Genomic DNA, 26,706 nt, shown 5'->3' on the forward strand with positions numbered 1-26,706 from the left:
TCTTTCAAATGTTGTATCTCATCTGGGTGCCTTACTATTTAATCTTATGCATCACTCAAAGTCAGATCTAATGCTGAGGGTCTAAAACCATTACCTGAATTGCTGCATCCTTGTCAGGCCTGAATGCGGAATCTTTATCCACCAACAGCAAAATACTATGAATTATGGTTGGAGATATGTTCTGAAATAAGTAAAAAAAAAAATTACCTTTCTAATTTTTAACTTCATTGAGTTGACAGAATTGTCCAATTTTGATTGGTGCTACTTCCACTTTGATATTTTGCCAAAATATCTAGAATGCCTTTGCTCTAAGTGTAAATTAGTTGCCCTTATGAATTATTTAATTTATTCAGGTTTATTGGTTGTAATTTACATATAATAAAGTTCACCCTTTTTAGTGTACAGTTCTCTGAGTTTTGACATAACTTACAGTCATGTAACCACCACCACTATGAAGATAAGGCACAGGTTAGCATTCCCCAAATTTCTTCACACTCTTTTGCAGTCAAGCTCCTTGGCCCCTGGATACCACTGCTCTGCTTTCTGTCTCAATAAATCTACCTTTCCAAGTTGTCAGGTAACTGGGATCACACAAGTATTGGCTTCCTTCCCTTAGCATGGTGCACTTGAAATTCATCCATGTCGTGAATATCAGCAGTTCACCCCTTTTCATTGGTGAGTAGTATTCCACTGCACAAAGGTACAACCCGTGTTTGTTGTTCCATTTACCAGTTGCAGGACATTGCGCTGTTTTTAGCTTTTAGCAATCATACGTAAAGGCACGATACACACTGTGTGAATGTACGTTTTTATTTCTCTTGGGTAAATAGGTAGCAGATTGCTAGGCCCTATGACAAGTCGTGCTGGACTTCTGAAGAAACGGCCCATTGTTTTCCAGAGGGGCTGGACCATTCTGCATTCCCACCAGCAATACCAAGCCCTTGTTCTTGTCAAGTTTTGCTGTTGTGGTATGTGTATTACTCACTTTGGTTTTAAGTTGCGGTTCTCCAATGACTACTGATGTTGAATATATTTTCATATGCTTATTTGCTATTCGTACATCCTCTTTGGTGAAGCGTATTCAAATCTTTTGCCCATATTTTATTGGGTTGTTTGTTTTTTTGGGGTTTTGAGGCTCTATATATTCTGGGTACAAGAATATCAAATATGTGTTTTGCAAATGTTTTTTCACAGTCCATAGTTTGAATTTTCATTTTAGTAAGTGTCTTTTGAGAAATTTTTAACTTTTGATGAAGTTCAATTTATCCTTTTTTCCTTTTATGGATTATGTTATTGGGGTGAGAGGTAAGAAATTTTTGTGTAAACCAAGGTCATGAAAATGATCATGACCTTGTGTGACCTTCTGGTGGTTTTGTAGTTTTAGATTTTATATGTAGGTCTATGACCCATTTGTAGTTAATTTTTATATATAGTATGAGGTATATGTTGAGGATTTTTTTTCCTTATCTTTTGCATACAGATGTCCAATTGTTCCAATCCTATTGACTGAAAAATCTTATTTTTTGATGTGTTTATGATTTTAATCAAACCTCCTTGGTTTCTGTTTGCTATTATATTGAGGCCAGATTATTTAGCAATAAAGCACTTTTTATTAGTGCTTCTTCATTCATATTCTCTGAAGCTTTACTTTTTCAAAGTTTCATGTAGTGTGATAAACAGGTTTTAGGTAATTTCTTATGTTGAAATGAACTTACTGGATGGGCCTCAGAACTAACTGATATTTGTATTAATTTCATCTGATATACTTCTACTTTTGTTTAGTGGCTTCTTATGGAGGACATTTTATAAATATTTATTGAATAAATAAACCATAGAAAGCCCAAAGAAAAAAAATCATTCTTGCTTTCTCATTATAGAGCCATATTCTATTTCTCTCACTTAATTTAGCTAAACTTTTTGATTTATCATGCATTCAAAACAGTTTTGCAGAGTGTTTTATATTTCTCATAGACTCCTATTTGTTCTATTGCAAACAAATTAATATTAATTTTCAAACAAATGAGAACAGAATCAATGCTTGATAACAATTACCCCAATTAGTGTTTAGTAGTTATGTGTTGTGTGTGAGGGATGAGCAAATTCTTAGGATTTTCTTCCACCAAGGGAAAAAAAAATCATTACTTCCTTTTAAAATGGGATATTTTTTATGGTATTTGAACTTTAATAATTTAATAATTTGAAGTATAGTTACTTGAGGGGCTACCTGTAGACAAGGGTGAGTGTGGGGGGCTGGTCCCCATGAGGAGGAGACAGGCCAGGACCCTCCAGAGGGGCTTGGTGGGGCCATGAGCAGCTGTCTGCTTTGGCCTTGGGGGTTCATCAAGGCTTCCACTGGGGCACTAGCATTGGAGTGTCTGAAACCCAGGTGGGTCATGGGTATACCCAACCAGGACTTCCTGTGTGGCACATGGGTCTGGTAGCTCTCACAGCTCTTTCATGATTATAACACTTTTCCCAACAAGCTACATGAAGCAAATAAAAGGATTTCTAGGAATCTGCTCAAAGCTTCTGGTTACATTTTTCAAAATATTTGATCAATGGTGACATTTTAGTTTGGGTTTGGAGGCAAAACAAAATTGCTTTACTCCTAAGTTGCTATTTATATGGATGGTGACCTGATGTTATTACCTGAGGCATTCAACCACTAACTTTAGGGAAATGCATTTCTGAGTTATTAACACATGTTGTCTTATTGTCCAGTTGGCTCACAACCAACCAGGAAGTTCATATTAACAATCTTTTAGCAAAATCGAAGGACTCAGAGGACATCTTAGGGTCATCAACATTTCCATTACATCTTTAAACAGAACTTCCTTCAAAATCTTTCTGGAAAGCAATCATCTATCTATTCTCTTAAAAAACTTTACTTGGCAATTTCTCAGTCATTACTATTATATAAAACTGCATGTAATTACGGAAGGCCAGGATCTCTAAGGAATTTTCCCAGTCTTGAGCAGAATATGAACACAAAACTGGATGACAACCTGGTTTCTGACTTTTGAGCCCAACAGCTAGTTGACAGCAGGGGATATGAGCAAACAGATTGTATGCTTCTAAAATGTCTCATGGAAACTGAATTTTGTCACGTCAAACCTGTGGCTGTGTCAGAGGAGATAACGCAGGCTTTACAGGAATGCAATGTGAGCCTTTTTTGCAGAAAGCTAAGACTGAGCACGTACATCGCTCTAAAATGCAGACTCACCCATCAGGTTTGCTCTGAGACCCTTTCATGAGTGCTGGGTGGCCAGCAGCCTTGTTTCCCCTCCCAGAATCTGCTCACTGGCTTTTCTTCCTGGGTCAGGCCAGGAGCAGCACCACCGCCTAGATGCCCGGACCAGGGATGTCCCTGCTCCGCTAACCTGTCCATCCCGCTGCCTGGCCTCAGCTCCGGGCCTCGTGTCTCCAGCCTGGAGGTTTCCATCATCTCCCCAGTCTCTCTGGCCTGGCCTCACTGGCCCCAACACTTACACTCAGACATCTCCCAACCGCTCTTCCTGAGTCCTTCCTGGGAAGAACTTGCACGTGGCATCACTAAATTTAAGAAACTGGGTGAGAACAGCGGCTGGTTCTGTCTCCGCACCTTTAGCAGAGACAGAACGCAGGACACTGGTTTTGGCTCAGGGAGTAGCTAGGGCAGCTGGAGAAGATTCCAGGAGCCTCGATACTCAGTCCCCAGCACAGTGCTTGGCACACAAGGGGCCCTGTGTACATACGTCTGAGGGAAGCTGATGCTCTTTGGTTCCTGTCTAGCCCTGGGTACCTGGAACATCCCAGCGGTGCCTTTATCCCCGTTTCAGGGACTCCCCAATCCTCTCTGGATTTTATTCATAAACCAGAATCCAGGGTGCGGTCTTCCTGGGGGGGACTGTGAACCTGCTGGACAACCTCCTTGAACCAGTCCCAGAGGCACCCAAGGTCCAGGACCCTCATCCTCACAGCAAGTGGCAGCCACCCCTCCAGGTCTCCATCCTGTCTGGGCTGTACCCTGATGTAGCAGCTGTTGGATACAGACGTGCTATGAAAGGAAGGGGTCGTTACCATTCCTGCTGAGACAGATGACACCACAAGGCCTGCACAGGCTGAGCCTGCTGGTTCTGCTGTTAAGGTTTGCAGTGAGGACTAGGGGATGGGCTGGACACTCCTTCCAAGAGGGCTCTGTGCCCACGGCCCACCTAGCCCTGAGACACTCAGGCACTGAGGATGGAGTGACCCCAACTCACCTGCAGAGCTGCCAGGGCCTGGGAGAGGGCAGGGACGGCCAGACTCTTGCGTGTGTCCACCAGGATGACCAGCCCCAGGTCCCGCACCTCCTTCCTGGAGAGAGGAAGACAGATGGTGTTAACCATGCAGATTAAGTCTCTTCCCAGATGTGTTTCTCCATCTCTCAATGAGATGTCCTCACCCAGATCCTCCCGTCTTTAGAACTCAGAAGTCTTGACTTTACACATATCATTCTCTGCCTCCTGAGGAATCAAGCTGCTCATCGGTTGGAAGCAGGCAACAGGCTTCAGGTCCATCAGCATCTCCAGGCAAGGGGAGCTGCTGAAGTCTCAGGAACTGTCTTCCCACCACTGCTCCACTTCTCCTCCCACTGCACGTTGAGGTCAGCATGCTCTTCTGGCCCAGGGGACCTGCTCCCTTTGCACTGTCTCTGGTCCTCACACTCCTGACTTGCTCGATGCCACCAAAAAGTGGCCGACTGCCATGGGGCTGTGTGTGCTCTTCCTTCTACCTGGAAAGCCGTCCTCTTCTTGTCTGCACTCACCTTCCTCCAGGACACAGCACGTGGGGCAGCCTCCTCCCTTGCTGGGGATGCAGCTCCTTCCCAGCACCGTGGACTTGTCTTATGCCGGGAGCTGCGGTAAACTGGGTTCCCGGGTGTGTCTCCTTGAAGGCAGGAGCCATATTCTATTCTTTTGTATTTCCAGAGAAGCGTGGATGGATGGATGGATGGATTCCTTCACTGCATAGGTCGGATGAATGACAACCAACATTCTTCCTAATTTTAAGATTTTTGTGTATCTAAGAGTCTCATGGTGGTGCATTTATAAGGCACACCCACTGCACAAATGCTCCTCGTCACACACCTGCAGTAACAAGATACTGCTGGGTGCTTTTCCTAATAATGTGGACATCTCAAGTACCTCATTCAGAGAGCTGAAGGTGGGTGTCACGTCCCACGATGGTGAGTGAGTGGATTTTGGCTTCTCAAGGTGTAGTATTCTACCGAGATGCTAACAAAATTACGCTTGTAGGGAAAGAACCAGCCAAACCAGGGGCCCCAGAACGAGTTTGTCCTGGTGCTTTAGGAATGATCCTAACAGAGGCTTTCTCCCAGAGCGTCGTGGGCTGGCGAGGACGCCTTCTCTGATGAGGAGACGCGGGCTGCCCGAATTTGCGGTGGCAAGGCAGAAAAAGCAGAGCGCTCAATTTCCAGGTTCAAGTCCTGGCCCTGCTGACCCCATACGCACCCTCAGCCTCAACTCACAGATGCTTCGTTATAAATGGAGAACCCAGCACTGCTCACCAGTTTTGTGAGGCTAAGGATGCTGAAGGGCGGGCACTCCCAAAGCGCACAGCTCTCCACTGCGGCTCCCACTAAAGAAGCTTCTGTTAACAGAAAGCATCATTATCTGAAGGCTTTGGCGGTGTTTACCTGAAGCTTACAAGGTATAACTAAGGTGAGAGGGAGGCTATTCTCTTTTTCAGTGTAGTTTCAATATATATTGAAATCTGTGCTTAAGGACAAATTTGAAATCCCAGGCTCCCCCAAAGGCAGCGAAACTAGTGCCCTGCAGGTAACGGGGAACCTGCTCTGTGCAAGGAGGGTTAGGGAGAATATTTTAATTCTTTTTTCTACCTTAATGTTCCCGCACTGATTCTACTTACGCTGTTTCAGAAGAAATTAAAATAGAAAGCGACACACCGCCAAGAACATGAGATCACAGGTGATGATGCACCCCGGGATGTGCCCATATGAGCTCACATCACGTGATGGGATAGTGTGCCATGGAACAGGTTCTCATATCACATGGCCATGTGCCACATAACATGTGCCCCACAAGCTCACATGTGCATCACATGACATGTTTTCATATGTGATCACATCGCATGATGTGTGCTATGTGGCTGCCGTGATATGATGTGGTAGAAGACGATACTCTGGATTCAGCCCAGGTACATCAGGGAGATTATTTCTAAGCCTCTAACGGGCTTCTGAGGCAGCTGTCACCATCCTGTTTCATGCTCAGCCAGGATTTGGAGACGGGCCGGTGCCCTTATGACTGAGCCCATCCTCCTCTGGGGGTGCTTCCACCCGGCATCCCGGGGGACTCTTGGTCTGGCAGCCATGAGGACTATCCAAAGTGTGTCAGCATCTGATGAAATCAGGCGGGGGGGGGGGGGGGGAGGAGGGGGGCTAAATAACGCACTTGAACCATCCTGGGCTCTAGCTCTCCCATCTCTGTCCTTGGTCCATAGTCAGACCCGAAATCACCACCCCGGAGAAGGCCTCAAACATGCTGCTTTCCAGGCAGACCTGCTCCACACCGTGACCTTCCCAAGGACCCAGGGGGCCCGGTCCTCTGCGAGTTCTGTCAGGAGGGTGCGTCTCTCTTGAGGAGCTGGCACACTTCTTTCTGGCCTTTGGCATTGGCCGCTGAACGTAAGGCTCCATTAGCACGAATCGGTCTTTCCTCCTTCCTAGTACCAGGATCTACTCATTTGAATGATTTCTTCACCCGTTTATTCTAAATATTATCTTCATATCAGTTGATATCTTTATCCAAGGCCACTTCAAGTATGTTTTAGAAAGAGGTGGAGTATAAAACATGTAAGAAAGGAATGCTGACCAATGCAGAGCGACACAGAATTCAGGGCTTGAGTGTGTGACAGAGCCTCAGTTCAGAGGGCAGAGGTCTGGGGGGAGCAGAAGGGACTATGTGTGGGGGAGGGAAGTGGGGAGATGGGAGATGGGGTGGGGCAGAGAGCAGCCAGACAGCAGGACACTGAGGGGCAGGTGGGAGTGTGCTATCCAGGTCACAAGGGTCCCGGAGGCGACAGACCAAAACGCTTGCGTGAGGACACACACTTGCATGGGTTTGTCCCCAAAGGGGTCTGAAAGGTGGAAACCTGGCTCAGTCCCACCTGGGGATGCCATGGAGGTACTTCAGCAGGAGGGTCAGCTCGGCACTGGACATGTGTTGGCTGGACCAGAGTGGGCCTCTTGTGCAGACCTGCACTACTGCTCTCCCCTGGCGGTCTCGGGTCCCTGCAGGAATAGAGGGCATTGTGAAAGGGGGCAGCCCCAGTGGGGCACACATGGCTCCAGGCTTGAGAAATAGTGAGCTTGGGTCTGCAAACAGTTATTGACTTAGATGTGAGATCGGCCAGGAGAGGAGAGCCTGGCCTACACCTGGGCAGGTGAAGACCATGTGCACCTGAGAGAGCGATGGCCACTGTTATCATCTGGGTGTCCGTGTTCCCCCACATTCACATGCTCTAACCCTGAAGCCTGATTTGATGGTGCTAGGAAGTGGGCCTTTAGGATGTGCTTCCACGAGGAGGGTGGGGCCCTCGTGAGTGGGATTAGTGCTCTTATAAGAGATCCCACAAGGCTCCCCTGCCTTTCCCATCACATGAGGATAGAGTGAAAAGGGGCCGGCCATGAACCAGAACCTGATGTTGGCACCTTGATCTTTAACTTTCAGCCTCCGGACTTTGTGAAATAAATTTCTGTTTTTAGAAGCTACCCAGTCTGTGGCATTTGTTATAGCAGCCCAAACAGAGTAAGACAGCCATGCTCACCTGGGAGGATGACGACCCCAGACTGCAGCAGCTCCGAGTTGATCTCCAGCACCTGCCTGGGCACCTGGCTGGGCAGGTCTCCTGTGCTGGGGGGCTGTCCCTCATCCTCGGAACACAGCAGCTCAGCAAGCAGGTCAGGAGACCTGCGGGGGTCATGTCCTCGGGAGCTGCAGCCACCTGTGGGGACACCGGCTGGACAACAGAAAGAGACCTGGTCACAGATGAAGAATTGCTCTGGTTTGAAGGCAGATGCTCAGCTTGCTACAAACGTGAGGATAAAAACGTGAGTGGAAACAGTGGGTTTCCACGAGAACTTCCCCCATTGCTGGTGGAACTGCAGGCGTGCCACACCATCTGGGGCAGGTGTGCTCCTGAGAAACACGAGCAGTGAAATATTTCCAATCCACCGGGAGTGCTCACTGCCTGAAGACCTCAGGGAGGAACATTTTATGCTGGATGGTGTCATACTCATTTATTTTGTAATACAGTGGGGCCTTGACTTACGAGTTTAATTTGTTCCGTGACAGAGCTCGTAACTCAAATTACTCATATGTCAAATCAAGAAGTGAACGAGTGAGACACGTGATGCTGGGCTGATGTTGTGGCGTTCACTGTGACATTCGCTGCTCCAGCTAGCGGTGGGGTATCTGAAGCTGGCTCGTAACCCGAATTTTAGCTCTCAACTCAAAGCAAAAAATCGGCCGAGAGACGGCTCGTATCTCGAAAAACTCATTAGTCGGGACACTCGTAAGTCAAGGCACCACTGTACAGGCTTTGCTTTCCTGTCCCTAAGCCTCGTCCATAACTTCCTTCAGTGCTAACATCATGTATCTGCACAGCTTTCTCACTAGAGCTAGGCCTGAGAAGTCCACAGCATTCCTTTGTACATAGTGTTTTAAAAAAGCTTTATTGAGATATATTTTACATATGATAAAATCCATCCACTTCACGTGTGTACAATTCAGAGACACTTTACCAAGTCTGCAACCATCACCATAAATCAGTTTTAGAACATTTTTGTCCCTTGAAAAACGCCTATTTATGATAAACCTCTTCTCCCACCGCAGCTCCAGGACCTGCCTGTCTACCTTCTGTCTGTAAATCTACCTGTTCTGGATCCTTCATATCAATGGACCCAAACACGAGGTGGTCTCTTACCTGGCTGCTCTCAGTCAGCAGAATTGTTTGTGAGGTTCACCCACAGTGTTGCCTGTGCCAGAGCCTCATTCTTTCCCGTGTGGGTCTCACTCCACTGCCTGATGGACCAGTTTTGTCTATCCCTCCACTAGCTGATCGACTCCAATCGCACAGTGTCCTTGAGAGTGAATTTTTCATGTATGCTCACATGTTCTAGGACACATCACTGGCCAAGGGCAAGACCAATTCTGCAGCGAACCCAAGCTTTCTCACATGGACAAGGGGAGCAGACATCACCTTCATGTGAGCCTTTTCTCATTAGACATCATCCTAGTTGAGATGGTCATTTGTGTAAGTTTGTCCTGCATTCGGCTTGCCCCGCGAGACAGTGGGAGGAGAGGTCTGAGGTAGGGGCTATAATATTAAAATGGCAGGGAAGGGAAGGGAAGGGAAGGGAAGGGAAGGGAAGGGAAGGGAAGGGAAGGGAAGGGAAGTACCCACATGTGGCTAACGAGAAACAGTTGTTCAGTTACCACTGGTTGAATAAACAATGAATGATCTGAGTATAATATTCTTAAAATAAATTCTGAAATGCTAAATTATATTAATTTTATGTTTAAAGAGGAGACAAAGTAAAGTCTCAGGAGCTGAAGCAAACCAGAGCAGAGGAGGAGCAAGCCAGAGGAGGGGAGAAGCAAGCTGGAACAGGGGAGAAGCAAGCTGGAACAGGGAAGAAGCAAGCTGGAACAGGGGAGAAACAGGCTGGAACAGAGGAGGAACAAGTCAGAGGAGAGGAGGAGCAAGCTGGAGCAGGGGAGGAGCAGGCTGGAACAGAGGAGGAACAAGTCAGAGCAGAGGAGAAGCAAGCTGGAGCAGGGGAGGAGCAGGCTGGAACAGAGGAGGAACAAGTCAGAGCAGAGGAGAAGCAAGCTGGAGCAGGGGAGGAGCAGGCTGGACAGGGGAGGAGCAGGCTGGACAGGGGAGGGGCAGGCTGTGCCTGTGGCTACAGAAGAGTGAATGTGCTAAACGTCACTTGTTTAACTGAGGCGTCAGCAAGGGGTTCCACTGAGGCATTTTCCCATATTAATGAGCACACGGTGTCTGGGACCGCACTGCAGACTTGACTTCTGGGACAGCAGGGTGTGAAGGGAAGCAGGTACCAATGGTCCACTGGTCACTGGTTGGGTAATGAATGGTCCTGGCCCTCTGACCAGACCTTTGGTACCACTGTCCACCTCCTCATGGGTAGAAGCAGCCTCCACTTATTCAGTGTCTTCCTTCCTTCCTGGATGTTGGACACCACACAGGTGGGTTCTGCTTCATCAGTGAGGAGGGAGAGGAAGTGGAGTAAGTAGGGAAGGGGCACTGTCTCCAGGCAGTAAACTCTGAGGTCAGGTCCCCCAGACAGCCCTCGTGTTACCTCACAGGGAGTCTCTGGATAGTGAGTAGACGACACCCACTAGGCCTGAGAGAAATGATTATACTTGAGAATACCACATTTCTGATCATGAGACTTGAATCTTCTTAGATGTGCTACTCTACACCCAGGGAGTCAACTGGCCCCGTTTCTGCTCGGCAGTGCTGAGTTGTTTAAACTAAACCTGCCGCCTTCGTCACTGTGTGATATCATCTGTTTGTCGTCGAATGTCTGTGACCCTCGCGACAACACTGTCAGTGACGCTGTGCCTGGATGTCCATAGAAGCATCTGCACAGCCAGCATTTCTCCGAGGGGAGAAATTTACGTGATTATGTTTTACGTGGACACTTGGGGTGAAAACATAAGCTCTGTCTCCTATTGCGGCTCTGCTGCAGACAGGAGTTTTCATAGTGTCACCCAGTGTGTGTGGGAAAATGTGTGTGTTTTCTGTCCAATATGAATGGGAAAGGAAATGGACAATAAAGGACAGGCTAGGACCTAGAAACAAAGGTCAGGGAGTTACTGCTTCATTTTAATTTAATTTTAATTGAATTGCAGAGAGGCAATAGAATGTTTTCTGTGTCAGCCCTAAGTAAATAATCGTACTCTAAAACTTTGTAGTAAGCCAGTGTGTGTGCCATGCTATCTGAATCCTGTCAGAATTCCCGGCAGGAGCACACAGCCTAATTTCTGGAGAGGCCCTGTACGGGTGTGGCAGACAGTCCCACCCAGCACTGTGAGGACCCCAAAAGCCCTCGAGGCAAACAAGATCAGAGCCCCCACACTGGGCCAGCTGGGAGGCCAGGTGGGGAGACCAGCGAGGGGCCCTTACACCCATTACTGTATTTATTGTATGGGGCTGCTAGCACTAAACCTGCTGAGGCCTACGGCACGTTTATATTTTTTGCTTCTTTCCAAAGTCATTGTTTTTGTTCTCCACAGAACATTATACAAAGAAAGAGAGAAAGAAAGAAAGAAAGGGAGGAAGAAAGAAAGAACGAAAGAAAATATCTGACTTATAAATAGGTTGCCATTCTTTCCTTACCTTTCTTTATGCGCCTCACTCGCTCCTCTATATAATTATTTTCCCTCCAGAGCCTAAGGAAAAGTTCTCTAGGAATGGATGCTCAGAAACTTACTGAGGGCCTTCAGGTGAGTGTAATGAAGGAGCATAAAGTCATCGACCCGGTGCCACTAAAAAATGAACATTACGCCTGATTTACCTACACGGACAAGTATTAATACAACGTTGGGGTGTATGGTGACCACAAAAGGATGTGTCCACTCCCAGAACCTGTGAATGTGACTGTATTTGGAAGAGGGTCTTTGCAGATGTGAATCCATAAAGTTTAGGGTGGGTCCTAAATCCAACGACAAGTGTCCTCATACGAGAAAGGAGAGAGTCGTTTGAGGCATGGACAGACGGACAGGGAGAAGAGCCAGGCGTGCGCCCACAAGCCCAGGAAAGCCTGGACCCCCAGCAGCAGAAAAAGCAGAAAGGACCCTCACTTAGAGCCTGTGGCTCTGTGAAGCCAGACTTCTGGCCTCCAGGCTGTGAAGGGATGAATTTCTGTATCCTCAGACAGCATATTTATGGTACTTGGTGTAGCAGCCACAGGAAAGGAACACCTGTGAGCATTATTTTCTACCGTCAATAGGATGTGGAGACAGGCTTCTTTCTACTCAGCCAAGTGACCAAACTAAATGAGACAGGGCGCCGAGGGGAGGGGAGGAAATGAGGAAGAAAGGGGATAGTGGGGGAGGGGAGAAGAGCGTTTACCTTCCTCCTTGGTGCAGCCAGAGGGGTGGCTGCAGCCCAAGTCTCTGGTTCCCACAGCTTGTCCTCCTAGGTGACCTCTAGGTCCGGTGCTGGCCGAATGTGGGGCATCACCTCGGTAGCTCTTGAGGGATCGGTCCCAGGATTGAGACCTCCTGGGAAGGGTCCTCCCAGCGGCTCTGGGACAGCTCTGTCGTCTCCGGATCCCCTGGCGTTCTCCCTGGGGGCCGGGGGTTTCTTTCTGGGGCTGGCTGGACCCTGGCGCGGTTCTCTTGCTCCGGGTGCTGCAGGCATCATCCACGAGGGACTCCTCGGAGCTGGAGCCCAGGGGCATGGGGTTCTGCAGGGCCTCCATGTAGGAATTCCTGAACCAGCGTCTGGCCTCCACAGCGGCAGGAGCCCCAGGCGTCTGCCTGCTGGAGCTCAGGCTGCCTGCGTCCTCGGGGGAGGTGAGAGCCTGGGGGCCATCCTTCTTATCCATGGGGTCCAGTCTCTCTCCTGGTCCTTCAGGGCTTGCACGGGGCTCCCACGGGCTGACATCAGAGCTCCTGGGCAGGGTCCCGGGGCTTTGGCACTCAGCTCTTCTCAGGGAAGGAAGGTGGCTGGGCTGGTCACTGTCCTTGTGCCCCCCGCAGTGAGGCAGGGTCCGAGTGCTGCTGGCCATGGCTGGTGCTGGGGCCGGGGCCTCAGAGGCACTGCTGAGTGGCCGCTCAGGCCCGGGATGGCTGGAGCAGTGGGGCAGGACTCTTCCGCCGATGGGTACAAACACAGGGACTGTGACGTTGCTCCATGGGGTGCGGTAGACGGCAGAGCCTGAGGTCAGCAAGCAGTTTTTCAAGAGGACACTGTTGCGTTCCCTGTTCACCCGGTCCAGGAACTCTCCTGTGAAGACACAGCCATACATGGCCTCAGGCACAGCAACTTCCTCTGAGCCTCGTCCCAGCCGAGAGAGGCATTTTAAGACCAGCCTGGCTGACTGCTTCCCCACCGATGTGACCTGCAGGTAGAAGTCCCCGGGCCTGAGCCTGACTCCGCGCAGGGACGCCAGCTGCACCACCACCTTCCCGTGGATGCACAGTGGCCAGCCTTCGTGGAAGAAGATGAGGCCTGTGTACCTGGCCTGGACAAGAAGGGGAGGGAGATTAGCGGCTGGCATGGAACCTGTCAGGACCCCTGGTCTCCATGCAGCAGGGAGAGTGACCAGTGCCCCCCTTGTACCCCAGAACCCCAAATAAATCATCAGGGCTGAAAACAGGGGGGTTCTTTTCGATTCAGTGAAGTCAGTCAAAACCTCACTTTTACAGCGCCTTCTGGGAGGCTGGGGGAGGTGGGCAACAGGACAGGAGGAAGGAAGCCACCCAAGCACAGTCTCATGCGGCCGAGCCCAGGGGACCCTGCAGGAAGTGACTCCTAGGGTGGTCCCACTTGGACTTCAACACCCTCGCTCCCCAACCCCCACCCTCTGTCTAAACTCCAGAGGCTTCTGGGCGCCCATGAGCACCCCGCCCCCTCCACCCCTCCTGCAAAGAGCATGGCCTCTAGAATCACAGGGAAGGAGGCACAGTGAGAAAATGTGGGACCTGCACACGACACCATATCGGCCTCCAACTCCCACATAATGGAATGGGCGGTCCCTACTTATTAAGGAGTCAATGAAGCCTACAGCAAGCGGTCGGTTACCAGGAGAGTTCTTAAGCACTCTTGAAAAGAACTTGATCTAGAAAAGGTTTCAACTTCCGGACAGACGAGACACAAACATGGGCTACGTCTGCATGGGGCATGGGAGTGTCCAGCAGCTAGGGAACAAGGGGTGGGACCCTGACTTGTCAGAAGCTTCAGGTACACGTTCTAACATGAAACCACATTCCACGGTCAGAGTTTAGTTCCAAAATATTGTGCTTTGCAACTTACTTTTCCCCATCCCAGCACTGCCTTACCGCATACACGTTATTACAATAGAGAAAAGAAAAAGAAAAATCTCAACCCAATAGATCTCAAGAGATTTTAAACTTTTCTTTGCCCTTATCACATAGGAAATAACTTTTCTAAACTGTAACAATAGCGTAGATGTAATCTGACGTTCTCATCTGCAGTCACCTTAGCAAACATTTCTCTATGTCACTCTCAGTTACCATCTTGATGGCTACTTAACTGTTCCTCCGTTTTCCTAAATCTACGATGCTTCTTTTTCTATTTAAACAATAAATGCAAAGAACAATTACATGATACAGTGTCTTTTTCCTGTAAATGACTGTTTTAGGATATGTTTCTGGGATTAGGATTCCAGGATCAAAGGTTATGAACATCTTGTATGATTCTTCCCACTTTGACCAATTTGCCCTCAAAGGAGACACACTGTCAGCAGTGGCGCTGTAACAGGTTTGCCATCATTCAGCAGCATGAGGCTCTGCCATGAGATCATTATCTAGCCCGGCAGGTGTGGCTCAGTGGTTGAGCGTTGATCTATGAACCAGGAAATCACGTTTCGATTCCCAGTCAGGGCACATGCCCAGGTTGCGGGCTCGAACTCAGGTGACAGTGTGCAGGAGGCAACCAATCAATGATTATCTCTCATCATTGATGTTTCTATCTGTCTCTCTCTCCCTTCTTCTTTGAAATCAGTAAAAAAAAATACTTTTTTAAAAAAAATCATTCTCTAAATTGGTGTGTATACTGTGGAATACTGTTGCTTTAATTCACATATATGTGACAGTGAAGTCAACCCTTTTTTGATGTTTGTTTCCTGTAAATATTCTATATGTATTTTTGCTCCAATTGTTGTCTTGTTTTTGCCTTATGAGGTACTGTGGGTTTTTAAAAATTTTTAACAATTTTCTGCACTTCCCATTAGCAAATGTTTCTGTAATCTATCTACTGCTACACATATTCCTCCCAGTTCATTTGCTTCATGGTTTAGTTAAGTTCTTTTCCTCTCTATAGAAGTTTAAATTCTATGCAAGTTTCATTTCTTGAGTTTTTTGGTGATATCGTCTATTGCCTTAAAACTTAGAACTGCGTATCTTACCAAAATTTGCCTTTCACATTTATTTTATTTAGTTTTTCTAAGGGTTCAGGTTTAAAAAATATTTAATATTTCATATATCTGGAGTTTACTTTGAAAATTATATCTCAAACACACCAGTGTGTTCTTAAGCGTGAAGGTCTCATTAGATATGTCCCTGCTGACTTATGAGCTCGCTGTGCGCATGCATGTTACACAGAAAGGAGGAGCGGACGGTCTGGACGAGGAGCGGAGGTGGACGGCCTGTGAGGAGGGCAGCACAGGGCGCTTCTGATGCAGGTGCCGCTGGCATTAACCGGGCACCTGCCAACCGCCCTCACACCTGTGGCCACATTTGATTAAAAATTAAGATTTTCATATTGAAAAAAGAATACTGTGCATTGCACACTGGAGAATCCAGAAAAAAAGAAAGAATAAAATAATCCCAAGACCAACCCCCAGGTCAGCATTGTGGACATTTACGTGCTTCACTTCATTACTTTTTCTGGGCATTTTTAATGGTTGAGATGACATCACAAGTATAGCTGCGCATCTTGATTTCACATGTAACATGATTTCATCAGCATTTCCTGAGCCACTAGAAATTCCTCACACAGATCACTGCACTGCTGGATCCCAGCTCCCCCGAACTTTGCTCTGACAGGTAAAAATACCACAAACATCTCTGGGCTTGGAGCCCAGCCCAGATTTCAGATGCTCCCGTGGAATCTGAGGCCTCAGAGCAGATTAGAGAGTATGGTTACCTCCAGGTCCCTGGGGCGAGCCAGTGACCACTGGTGTGGGTAGCTGCAGATGTGGGCCCGCGCCTTGCTGAGTGACCAGTGACCTCCCACCACTGGACATGAAGACACAGGACACTGCCAGGCCCCTCAGTCAGCAATGGTGAGATTTCCAGCCTGGCAGTGAAGGGAACCCAGTGGCCATCAGAGAGAGAAATTCAACCTGAGGTGTGGCCTAAAGGTGTGCAGCTGGGGTCAGTGTTTTGAGCCCCAGGAATGTTCTTCATGACAGAAAGTTCCAGAATCAGAGGGTCCAAGGCCAACCGAGGTGACTCCTTTTTGGAGGGGCTGAGCAGGGCCGGGGTGGACTGCCCCTTGGTGGCCCATGACCGTGCAACCCTCACACCCCAGTCCTGCTGATTCCCCTCCTGGTATGAATTCAACTCCACTGTCCACATCCTGGGTTTGCTCCCACCACCCAAAGGGCCATAGACAGGAAGCTCCAAGGTGGAGGCGGAGAAATCTGGCCCCACAGGAGCAGGAGCTGGGCTGCCCTGCCAAGGGGAGGAGCCTGACATTTGGTGCTCCAGCCACAGGTCTCCTGTCAGTCTCCAGTCCAGTGAGAACCTCCCACACCACACGGGGCTCCCACACTCCTTTCCGACGGGGCGCAAAGATCCGTCCTGTGTGAGCTACGTCTCCTAGGTCTTGTAGGAGAGGCACGCATTTCCCCATCTTTGTGAGAAAGTTATTTGCTTTCAGCAATAAGCAATTGTTTAAAAGTTTTTAAATTAAGTATGAAGAGACACAAAAGAACGCTTTCATTATAGGAGATATAAAATATCACGATACAGCAGTCTAAGGAAAAGAATGTTGCCATCATCATTGAGGTCTGCTGCATATGCTTGTGACCTGTCAGAGGCAGGCACTTTCCCAAACTTCTTTATTAGTCCCCTTCTTTTCTTTGTATTTGCCACATGTTGACTCCGACAATAAATACTTGTTATGCATGTATCTGAACTTTACCGAAATGGAGTCACACAGTCTGTCTTTCTCCGACTTACTTGTTAATCATCGATACTGTCACACACGGCTGCAGTTCATTCATTTTCTTTGCTATGTAGCAATTTGACCTATTACTATCCCTAGTATAACCAACTATCCCCAAATTTAGTGGCTTAAAAACGCTATTTGGCTCACAATTCGTGAGTCAGGAATCAGGGAAGGGTTTGGCTGAGGGGTTTGTTTTGGACTCAGGGTGTGAGATGTATGATGCTCAAGGCCCTCACCGATGATTTTAGCGCCGACTGTGTGTTCTAAATTCCCTCAGCTCTGAGTGATCAGGACGGGTAGTTGGCTTGTTAAAGCAGATTATCACTCATAAGAATGGTCATACATCTCTAAACGTTTAATTTTTGCTTTACATATATAAATGCACATTCACACACCCATCCTGGTGGGAGCTAGGGAGGGGACCCCCTTTGAGGTTTCTTTCTCCTGGTGCCCCCCTCAGCCTCAGGGGCTCTTCACAGTTCTTGTTGTCCCTTTAGAGTTAATCCCATGTCATTAGATAATAACATTAATAACATTAAGCAGCCCTGATTAAATGTCTGTGTGGTTTCTGTCTCTTGATGGGACTAATGTGCACAGGAGGCCCAACTCCTCTCTGCTGACTTGGAGGGCTCCACTGTCTTCCTTGGGCTGAGCACACCCACACTGCCTTGGTACCTTCAGGGAAGACATAGGAATGTAGAATTCTTCTGGATTCCTCCTCCCCCAAATATCCCTGTCTTCTCAGCTGTCTTGCTTATACCTAATGTGACAGCACTTTTTAAAAATATATATTTTTATTGATTTCAGAGAGAAAGGGAGAGGGGAGATAGAAACATCAATGATGAGAGAGAATCATTGATTGGCTGCCTCCTGCACACCCCCCACTGGGAATCGAGCCCGCAACCCGGGCATGTGCCCTTGACCGGAATCGAACCTGGGACTCTTTAGTCCACAGGCCAATGCTCTATCCACTGAGCCAAACCAGCTAGGGCTGTGACAGCACTTTTCAAAGTGACATTTCATAAATCTTTGCAGAACATTCAACTTCATTTTCTCAGAAAAAGCTTTCTTTATGATTGCACTCATATGTAATCAATTTTAGGTTTCAATTACATTGGATTTATTTACCTCTTCTTCTCCTAGCTTAATGCAGAAATTTCAGTAATTAATATTAGAATCCCCCTAAAACTTATACATCATACTTTAAACATTGCTTAAATGTATATAAAAATTTTCTACATGTTGTGTTTCATTATGATTCAGTTACAATAATTTTCCTTGTGATTTATTTAAACCATGTGTTATTTAGAAATATGTTACTTAATTTCCAAATATGTTAGGCATTTCTAGTTATCTTTTTTTGTTATTTAATTCAGATTTAACACCACTGTGGTTAGAAAAAATATTTTGTATAATTTCTTTGAAATTAATTGAAACATTGATTTCATTATGAATTATGAAATTGTAATTTGCTCCATTATGCTTCAAACATTTTCATTCTATGTTGTTAAGTGTTTACAGATTTTTATGTATTCCTGGTTGTGACTGGTACTAATATTGAATGACTCTCTTTAGCCCTAACAATGTATTTTGCCTTTTACTATATTTAGTTATGAATACTGCGATATGAGTTATTGTTTGGTTAGAATTTGCTGGTCTACTATTTTTAATAACTTTACTTTCAACCTGTTATGTAAGATGTGCTTTTTATTTCCCATGTCTTTGTTTTGCTTACTCCCTCCTTTTATTATTTCTATATTCTTCATTTTCTTTTCCCCACTCCCCTCCTACTGCTTTCCCCTCTTAGTAGAAACATTCTACTTTTATATCTTTCCAATTTCTTTTCTTTAAACTTCTCCAGACATTTTCTGATCCAAACTCCAAACTGTGATGAAACAAAATTATAAGTAAGTCAATGAGAGATTTTAAGCATTTCTTCTATCTAGAGAAGAATGGTGGTCATTGAAATATTAGTTTAAAACAACTTATCTTAAAGGTAATATGATTAATAATGATTCCTAAGCCACATACTCTGACAATAGTGGCTAAACGAATAAAAACGGCTTTGAATTTATGTTAACTAAAATATATTTATGTTCATAGTTGTTAGGATATATTCATTTTCTCCTATGTCATAAAGATCAAATTTTATGTTCTTTATTAAAAAGTAAAAAGCTCCTAACCAGATAGCTCTGTAGTTGAGCATTGACCTATAAACCAGAAGGTCACAGTTTGATTCCTGGTCAGGGCATATGTCTGGGTTGTGGGCTTGATCCCCAGTGTGGGGCATTCATGAGGCAGCTATTCAATGATTCTCTCTCCCTTCCTCTCTGAAATCAATAAAAAAAGTTTTTTTTTACGTAAAAAGCAATAGCAATAGTAATATGCAAATAGTAAGGTTGTCTCTAAATTTCATTTTGTGCTTATTAAACACTTGTAAATATACATCCATATTAAAGGGTAATATTATTCACACTAGAGGCCCGGTGCATGAAATTCATGCACGGGTAGCATCCCTAGGCCGGGCCTGCAATCAGGGCCAATCGGGGCCTTCCTTCCCCGGCTGCTGCTGGGGCCTTCCTTCATTCCGCACTGCCCCCTGGTGGTCAGCTCATGTCATAGCAAGTGATTGAACTCCCGGTCGAACTCCTGGGGGGATGATTTGCATATTAGGCTTTTATATATATAGATGGCTTTTTTTCAGAAAATAGGCACTTTTGTAAATGAGAAGGGATGGCATGGTTAAAAAGAAAGAAAAAAACAAACTTAGAAGAATAAAGGCAAAACATTAGGTCAGAATAACTTTTCAAGTCAAGACACTCCTTAGAAAGGGACAGGTATTTTCTGATCTGACTTAAAGCAGACTGGTTCCCTGTGCTGCTGTTCACCTCTCCCGAGAGGCACCTTTCTCTACTGCTGCTCTATGCCAATGTGCAAAAGGTACAGAATCACAAAGGAAAATATCCTCTGGGTAAACTACCTCAAACAAAGAATCAGATTTAGGGTATCCTTGGTTATTTCTCTACCATACTCATTCTAGCTAAAAGGTCTTCAAAGAGTTTAATAAATCAAAGTAGCCCAATGGTAGTTGTTTTTTTTTTTTTAAGCTGTAATTCAATATCAATGGAATAATAAAAGGTGCTGATAAATAGATACATTTTTTTTAAGATTCAGCCATAATCTTTCCAGCAGTTCACTGCAATATACCCACAACTTGGCTGTCATTAATTTTAGCACTGTTTCCAAAATAACCTACGATAAAAATATCCCAAGAAATAAACTAAACATATGAGAAATTAATTAAACAGAGTTTATTTGTATGTATTGGAACTGCTCCAATAAGTTGGCTCTGAGATGATTACTCCAGAGTGTGACTTACTTCCTGTGTTCAAGTGGAAGCTCACTGGGGGGAGCCAGAGTGGATGCCTGTGGACTCAGTGGGCTCTATGCTCCCTGGCCGGCCCGAGAAGCCTGGCTCCTGGACACAGTCTTATTTCACCCATCATTTGGGACGAGGAAAAGGAGGAGCCAGAAGCTAGAAAGGAGATGAGCCAGTGCCTGATGGACCATCAAATAGAGGAGAGGGGGAAGATTTCTCCATTTATGTGTTTAAACTCTGTAAGAACATGGCTGAGGTTACAATACAGTTTTGTTTTTTCATTATGTCACAGCTTTTTTTTTTTTTTTTTGAGAGAAAACGACAAATGCTCACTTGGATTATGTTGGGTTTAATTTCTGGCTTAATTTCGAATGCTCTCCCTCGCCTCCATCAGTGGCATGTTTCCCTGGTTCTGAAATTCCACTTCCTCAGCTTAAATATTTTCCAGGTACCAGGTATCTTTGCCTGAATCTTCTCCAGGTAAAGACCAGTTAAGGTGTTCCCTGCAGGGGAGGTCTTCACACTGGATTCCTTCTGCAGGGAAGTCCTCACAGGGCTCTGTCCCCTGAGGGCAGGTCCTCACACAGGCTCTGTTCCCTGAGGGCAGGTCCTCACACAGGCTGTACCCTGAGGGCAGTTCCTTATACAGGTTCTGTCCCCTAAGGGGAGGGTCTCACACAGGCTCTGTCCCCTGAGGGGGTGTGTGTGCCTCACACAGGCTCTGTCCCTTGAGGGCGGTACTCATGCAGCTCGGTACTGAGGACAGGTACTCACACAGGCTTCCTGCTGCAGGTGCTGCAGGGCCCTCGTGGCAGGGATGAGGAAGTCAGTGAGGCAGCGCAGCCCATCGCCTCCGTGGAGCCTCTCAGCCACGCTGAACACCTGCCAGAGCACCGTGGCCGCCGTGGCCTCAAACGGTGGGTAGAGGTCAGAGAGTGTGTTCTGGATGTAGGTGTCGAGGGATTCCAGATCCTGAAACGAAAGAGAGGATCCTGTGTTATATTTGTGAAATAGGGAAGGTATAGGTGAGTCCTCGGCACAGAGGGAGTGGAGTCCCTGTTGGGGACCATCTGCTGTCCTTGGCGCTGTCACTCAGCAGTAGCACAGGGAAGTGCCCGCAGCTGCACTGGGTAGACTGGAGACCTCTGCCTCTGGGGGTGGCCCTAAATAACATTCTGTAAGTGAGAGTTGTCACCGTCACCACACGAGGCACAATCAGGTTTAGATTTGGGATAAGTTCCATCCCATCAAATTCTGAAATTTGCACGTTAAATGCTACATCTTAGGATCTTCCGTGGAGCATGTGAAATTTCCAGGGGGTCTTCCCCTGCCGTGGCTCCCCCCTCCCTGGCACACCTGGGTCTGCACATGGAATGGAGGGGCCTGTGGGGAGAACAGAGTTGGTCCACATACCATTTTATGCTTAGAAATAAGTGCTTCTGCAGCAAATACATTTAAATTGTATTGATGATGTTTTAAAATTTTAAATAGAAACCATTAGGGCATCCTTCGTCAAAAATCACAGAAGTGTGCCCTTTCAGTCATTCTGAAAACAGTATCACTGGTTCCTGATTCCCCTTTACATTTTTGGTACAACATGCTTTTATGTAAAGATGGAATGCTTTTAGTTTTTTTAAAAAAGTTTAATGCTATTTTTAGATGTAACATTTCCTGAGGAAATGCCACAAGGTTCATTTGTTTAGGAAATAAATGCAAGGCTACAAATAACAGTTAAAAGCCAAAGAGGTTAAAATTGCCAAGTGGATTTTTAAAGGGACAACGGCTACATCTGAGATTCCTCTGACCAGCTAATCATATCAATAATTTCCTAAGGAAATTGAAGATAAAACCTCGAATCCTCTGGGCCTGACGTGGGTGGGCTCAGGGGGAAGATGCCTGTCCTATCCGAGGAACCAGGCCGAACAGAGACTGGGCCGGTAAGTGCTGCAGTCAAGTCAGCCTCTAGAAACCACATGACGCCAGGCACACAGGAGCCAGCTCAGCTCCCACCTCTGAGTTACGGGGGGTGATGCTCTCTGGAGCTCCCACACCCCTCACAAGGCTTCCCATGCCTGACTGCTCCGTTTCCTCCACATGCCTGGCTCTCCTGGCTCTTCAATAGGAATTATCATAATACTGATTCTGTCCACAAAAGGCCAATGTGGTCTGACTTCCAAAAACTCAAATCACACCTGATTCAGAAGCAAGCATTGAGTCCATGAGAATAAGTGGCAGGAACCACCCTCCAGAAGCAGTGCAGCTCCTTATAGATATTTGAAGCAAATGCTAACTGTAACACGAGAGATTGCTGGGAAGGAAGTAGAATGAAATCCTAGGGGACATGTCTCTAATGACCTATGTTGGAGGAACTCAAATGCAAACTTTGGAGTCTCCCAGGGAGAGAGCTGTCCTTCCGCTGCTCAGATGCCCAAATCCAGGCCCATTCCTCTCCAGACCCACTGGGCAGGTCCTGACCTCTCATGTCCAGCAGCCTCCCAATGGTGGGTCTCCTGGCCTCCACCTCAACTAGTTTATCTTCTCAAAACTGTCCAACATTGAAGGAGAGGAGGAATCGATGTTTGCTGAGATCCTAGAGACAGCCCAGGGCACTCACAGGGCAGCCCAGCCTCCCTGGCTGCTTCTCTGTCCTTCAGTTCCCACTGGGACTGCGTTCGGCCCCCACACATGGCCCAGGTGGGGGATGCCCCTCCCCTGGATCCAACTCCCTGTGCAGCTGTCCTCACTAAGAGCCTGGTTCTGGCAAGAGCTGCCCAAGGGAAGTTGTCTGCTGGCCAAGAGGTCAGTTCCCAGGTCAAGTATGTTGAGGAAGCCTTGGGTAAGCCCAACTGAAACAACTTCAGCTTCTTTTTTAAAAAGTAAGAAATTTCAAGTACAGCTGACATGCAATATTATATTAGTTTTAGGTGTATAATAGTGGTTAGACACTTATATTAGTTATGAAATGATCACCCGATAAGTCTAGTACCCATCTCACAGCATGCATAGTTATTACACTATTATTCACCACATTCCCTACACTGTACTGTACATTCCAGTGACTTTTATAACTGCTAATTGTGCTTCTTAATCCTTTCACTTTTTTTCACTTATCCTCCTAATCCCCCTCCTATCTAACAACCATCAAAATGTTCTCTACATCTATGAGTTTGTTTGTTTGTTGTTTATTTTGTTTTCTAGATTCCACATATAAGTCAGATCATATAGTATTTGTCTGATTTATTTCACTTAGCATAATACCCTCTAGGTTCATCTATGCTGTCACAAATGGCAAGATTTCATTCTTTTTTTTATGGCCGAGTAATATTCCATTTCATATTGTACCACATCTTCTTTATCCAACTGTCCACTAATTAGCTTGCTTCCATATCTTGACTATTGTAAATATGCTGCAGTGAATATAGGTACATATATCGTTCCAAATTAGTGTTTTGAGTTTCTTCAGATAAATACCCAGAAGTGGAATTGCTACGTCATATTCTAGTTTTAATTTTTTGAGGAATCTACATACTGTTTTCCCTAGTGGCTGCACCAACTTACAATCCCATCCACAACTTGCTATTTGTTGATTTCTCACACCAGCCATTCTGACAGGTGTGAGGTGAGACCTCACTGTGGTCTTCTCTAGCCTCACATGCTAATGTGCCCTAACTGACATAAGAGGGCCTGGCCCAAACTTCCTGGAATATATTTAAGGCAGCTTCAGAAAACAGGAAAATATACAGTATATTTTAGAAAGGATTCCATAATAAATGCTTAAAAATGAGAACAATGTCTTGGCATCTTACAGGGTCCAATTCAATCATCTGGAACATTTACTCTGTTTGGCATTTTCTCCCCTCGTGTTTGTGTGAGAACCTGTGTGTGTGTGTGGGGGGGGGCAGTGTGTGGGTGTGTGGGAGGGTCAGTGTGTATGTTTGAGGCCAGGTGTGTGGGTGAGGGCCTAGTTGTATGGGAGGCCACATGTGTGTTCAAGGGCTGAGTGTGTTGAGGACCAGGGTTTGTGGACAAGGACTTCTGAAGGCGTGTGTACGTGAGTACAGAAGTGGTGAGTCGAGAGAAATATGTGTTGGCAAATTCTTAAAATAGTTCTAGGCCTTTGTGTGCAGAGGAAGAGAAAGAGGTGGACGCAGGGTCAGGACGAACGTTGTGTGAGCACGGCTAACCATTTCAGCCTGCCCTCACATTCACCAAAACCTCAAATGCCATCAAAACATGCAAAAATAAGAGGAGAGGAGACAGACAAATGTTGATGACTACGTTGACAGTAAAGCACTAATTTCTTTTCCGTATATAGCTCAGGATTCCCATTTCAACCAAACCCACACATGGAGATAGGCTGGCTCCAAAACGCAGAACCTTTGCCTGTTTACTTGATGATAAACCTTACCGTGACTTAGAATGGGATTATGTGCTGCACATGTTGGTGGAATGGCAGGTACAGTACTTGCATAAAAGCATTTAATCACCATTTGCTGATCTGTGAATTCAGTGTGTTATTTGGCCAACTGCAGGACTGCCTTTGCATTTTAACAACAGAAAATTTATGCCTGTAAAGACATTTGAAAGCTTCACTCTTCAACAACAGATTTATTTTCCCTATTAACTTTAGGTGAAATTTTATTGAAATGAGGATTTTTTTTAAATCAAGACCTTTTAAAAAATATATTTTTATTGATTTCAGAGAGGAAGGGAGAGGGAGAGAGAGAGAAACATCAATGATGAGAGGGAATCATTGATTGGCTGCCTCCTGCATGCCCCACACTGGGGATTGAGCCCACAACCCAGGCATGTGCTTTGTCCGGGAATCGAACTGGGACCTCCTGGTTCATAGGTTGACACTCAACCACTGAGCCATGCTAGCCAGGCTAAAGTCAAGATCTTTGTTTCTCATCATATCTCTGCTCTCCAAGGGACTAAGCATTTTCTTCCTGGCATTGGGCTCTCAGGAGATGATGGTCTCCATGCGACCCTCCAGGCCTCACATGTGCCAAATGAGAAGGCAGAGCCTGGGGTCAAAGGTCCATTGGTGCCCACCCATTGGAGGCTGGTCTCTGGAACTTGGGAAAGCCACACCCTTCCTCATAGGAAAGGTGTGGTTGGGGCAGGGGGCGGGTAACTCACTCACCGTCAAAGCAAAGGGAATTTCTTTTTTTTTTTTTAATATTTTTTTATTGATTAAGATATTACATATGTGTACCCTCTACCCCCCCCCCCCCGCTCATCCCCTCACCCCCCCCCCCCCCGTTGTCCGTGTCCATTGGTTAGGCCTATATGCTTGCATATAAGTCCTTTGGTTGATCCTTCCCCCTTGCCCCCACCCTCCCCTACCTTCCCTCCAAGGCCCGACAGTCCAATCAAAGCCTCTCCGTCTCTGGATCAGTCCTTGTTCATCAGTTTATGTTGTTCATTATATTCCACAAATAAGTGAGATCTTGTGGTATTTATCCGCTCTCCAGTTCCATCGATGCTGTGGCAAATGGTAAGAGTTCCTTTTTCTTCTTCCTCTTCTTAAAGAATACCTTTCAGCATTTCATATAATGCTGGTTTGGTTGTGATGAACTCCTTTAGCTTTTTCTTATCCGTGAAGCTCTTTATCTGACCTTCCATTCTGAATGATAACTTTGCTGGATAAAGTAATCTTGGTTGCAGGCTCTTGCTATTCATCTCTTCGAATATTTCTTGCCACTCTCTTCTGGCCTGCATGGTTTCTGTTGAGAAATCAGCTGACAGTCGGATGGGTACTCCCTTGTAGGTAACTGACTGTCTTTCTCTTGCTGCTTTTAAGATTCTCTCTTTATCTTTTGCTCTTGGCATTTTAATTATGATGTGTCTTGGTGTGGTCCTCTTTGGATTCCTTTGGGAATTTCTTTTTGAAGAGTTTGCTGACATACAGGAGGCCAGCTCCAGCTGAATTGGGCAGGGAAAAGCAGGGGTGCCCTGTCTAGGGCCTAGCAGGCTGGAGGGATGTGGCTGAGGCTGTCCCAGCAAGGAATGCCCATCTATGCTCACGTTTTAATTCAAGCACAATATCCTGAAGGGTGAGTGAAGGTGCACGCCCAGGACGGAGCCAGGGCTTCGGGAAAGGCTGTCAGCAGGCTGAACCTAGACCTCAGCACCCCTTTAACTGCTGAGAAGGTCTGCAGTGGCTTACTGAGCCCGCCTCCCCTCCCTGAGAAGGACACTTCAACATGACAGAATGCTGAAGAGTGAGGCATCACACAGACAGGGCTGGAGACCCTCTCCCCACCCTCCCTGCAGACACGAGCCGGTGGCTGACCCACCAGCTTGGGGACGTCCTCCCTGTGGCCACCCCCATTCTTGTGGGTGGTTTCTTGATGTTTGGGTCCCTGTGC

The 26,706-nt window shown here is 46.5% G+C and overlaps 1 protein-coding gene across 1 annotated transcript in view; it reads right to left on the reverse strand.

Annotated features, from left to right (window-relative positions):
- The window catches only part of PLEKHG4B (pleckstrin homology and RhoGEF domain containing G4B), a gene marked incomplete at both ends in the record, with an annotated part of 52,809 nt that overhangs the window by 21,335 nt on the left and 4,768 nt on the right, over positions 1-26,706 (reverse strand). Inside the window, 6 exons of the mRNA XM_081089682.1 lie at positions 95-181; positions 4,242-4,335; positions 7,168-7,291; positions 7,828-8,019; positions 12,163-13,279; positions 21,107-21,304. Of these exons, the coding sequence (XP_080945808.1) occupies positions 95-181; positions 4,242-4,335; positions 7,168-7,291; positions 7,828-8,019; positions 12,163-13,279; positions 21,107-21,304 (1,812 nt within the window). The remainder of the gene's footprint in view (positions 1-94; positions 182-4,241; positions 4,336-7,167; positions 7,292-7,827; positions 8,020-12,162; positions 13,280-21,106; positions 21,305-26,706) is intronic.

The sequence above is a fragment of the Myotis nattereri genome, assembly GCF_964212035.1.
Source record: "Myotis nattereri genome assembly, chromosome: 4".
NCBI classification, from domain to species: domain Eukaryota; kingdom Metazoa; phylum Chordata; class Mammalia; order Chiroptera; family Vespertilionidae; genus Myotis; species Myotis nattereri.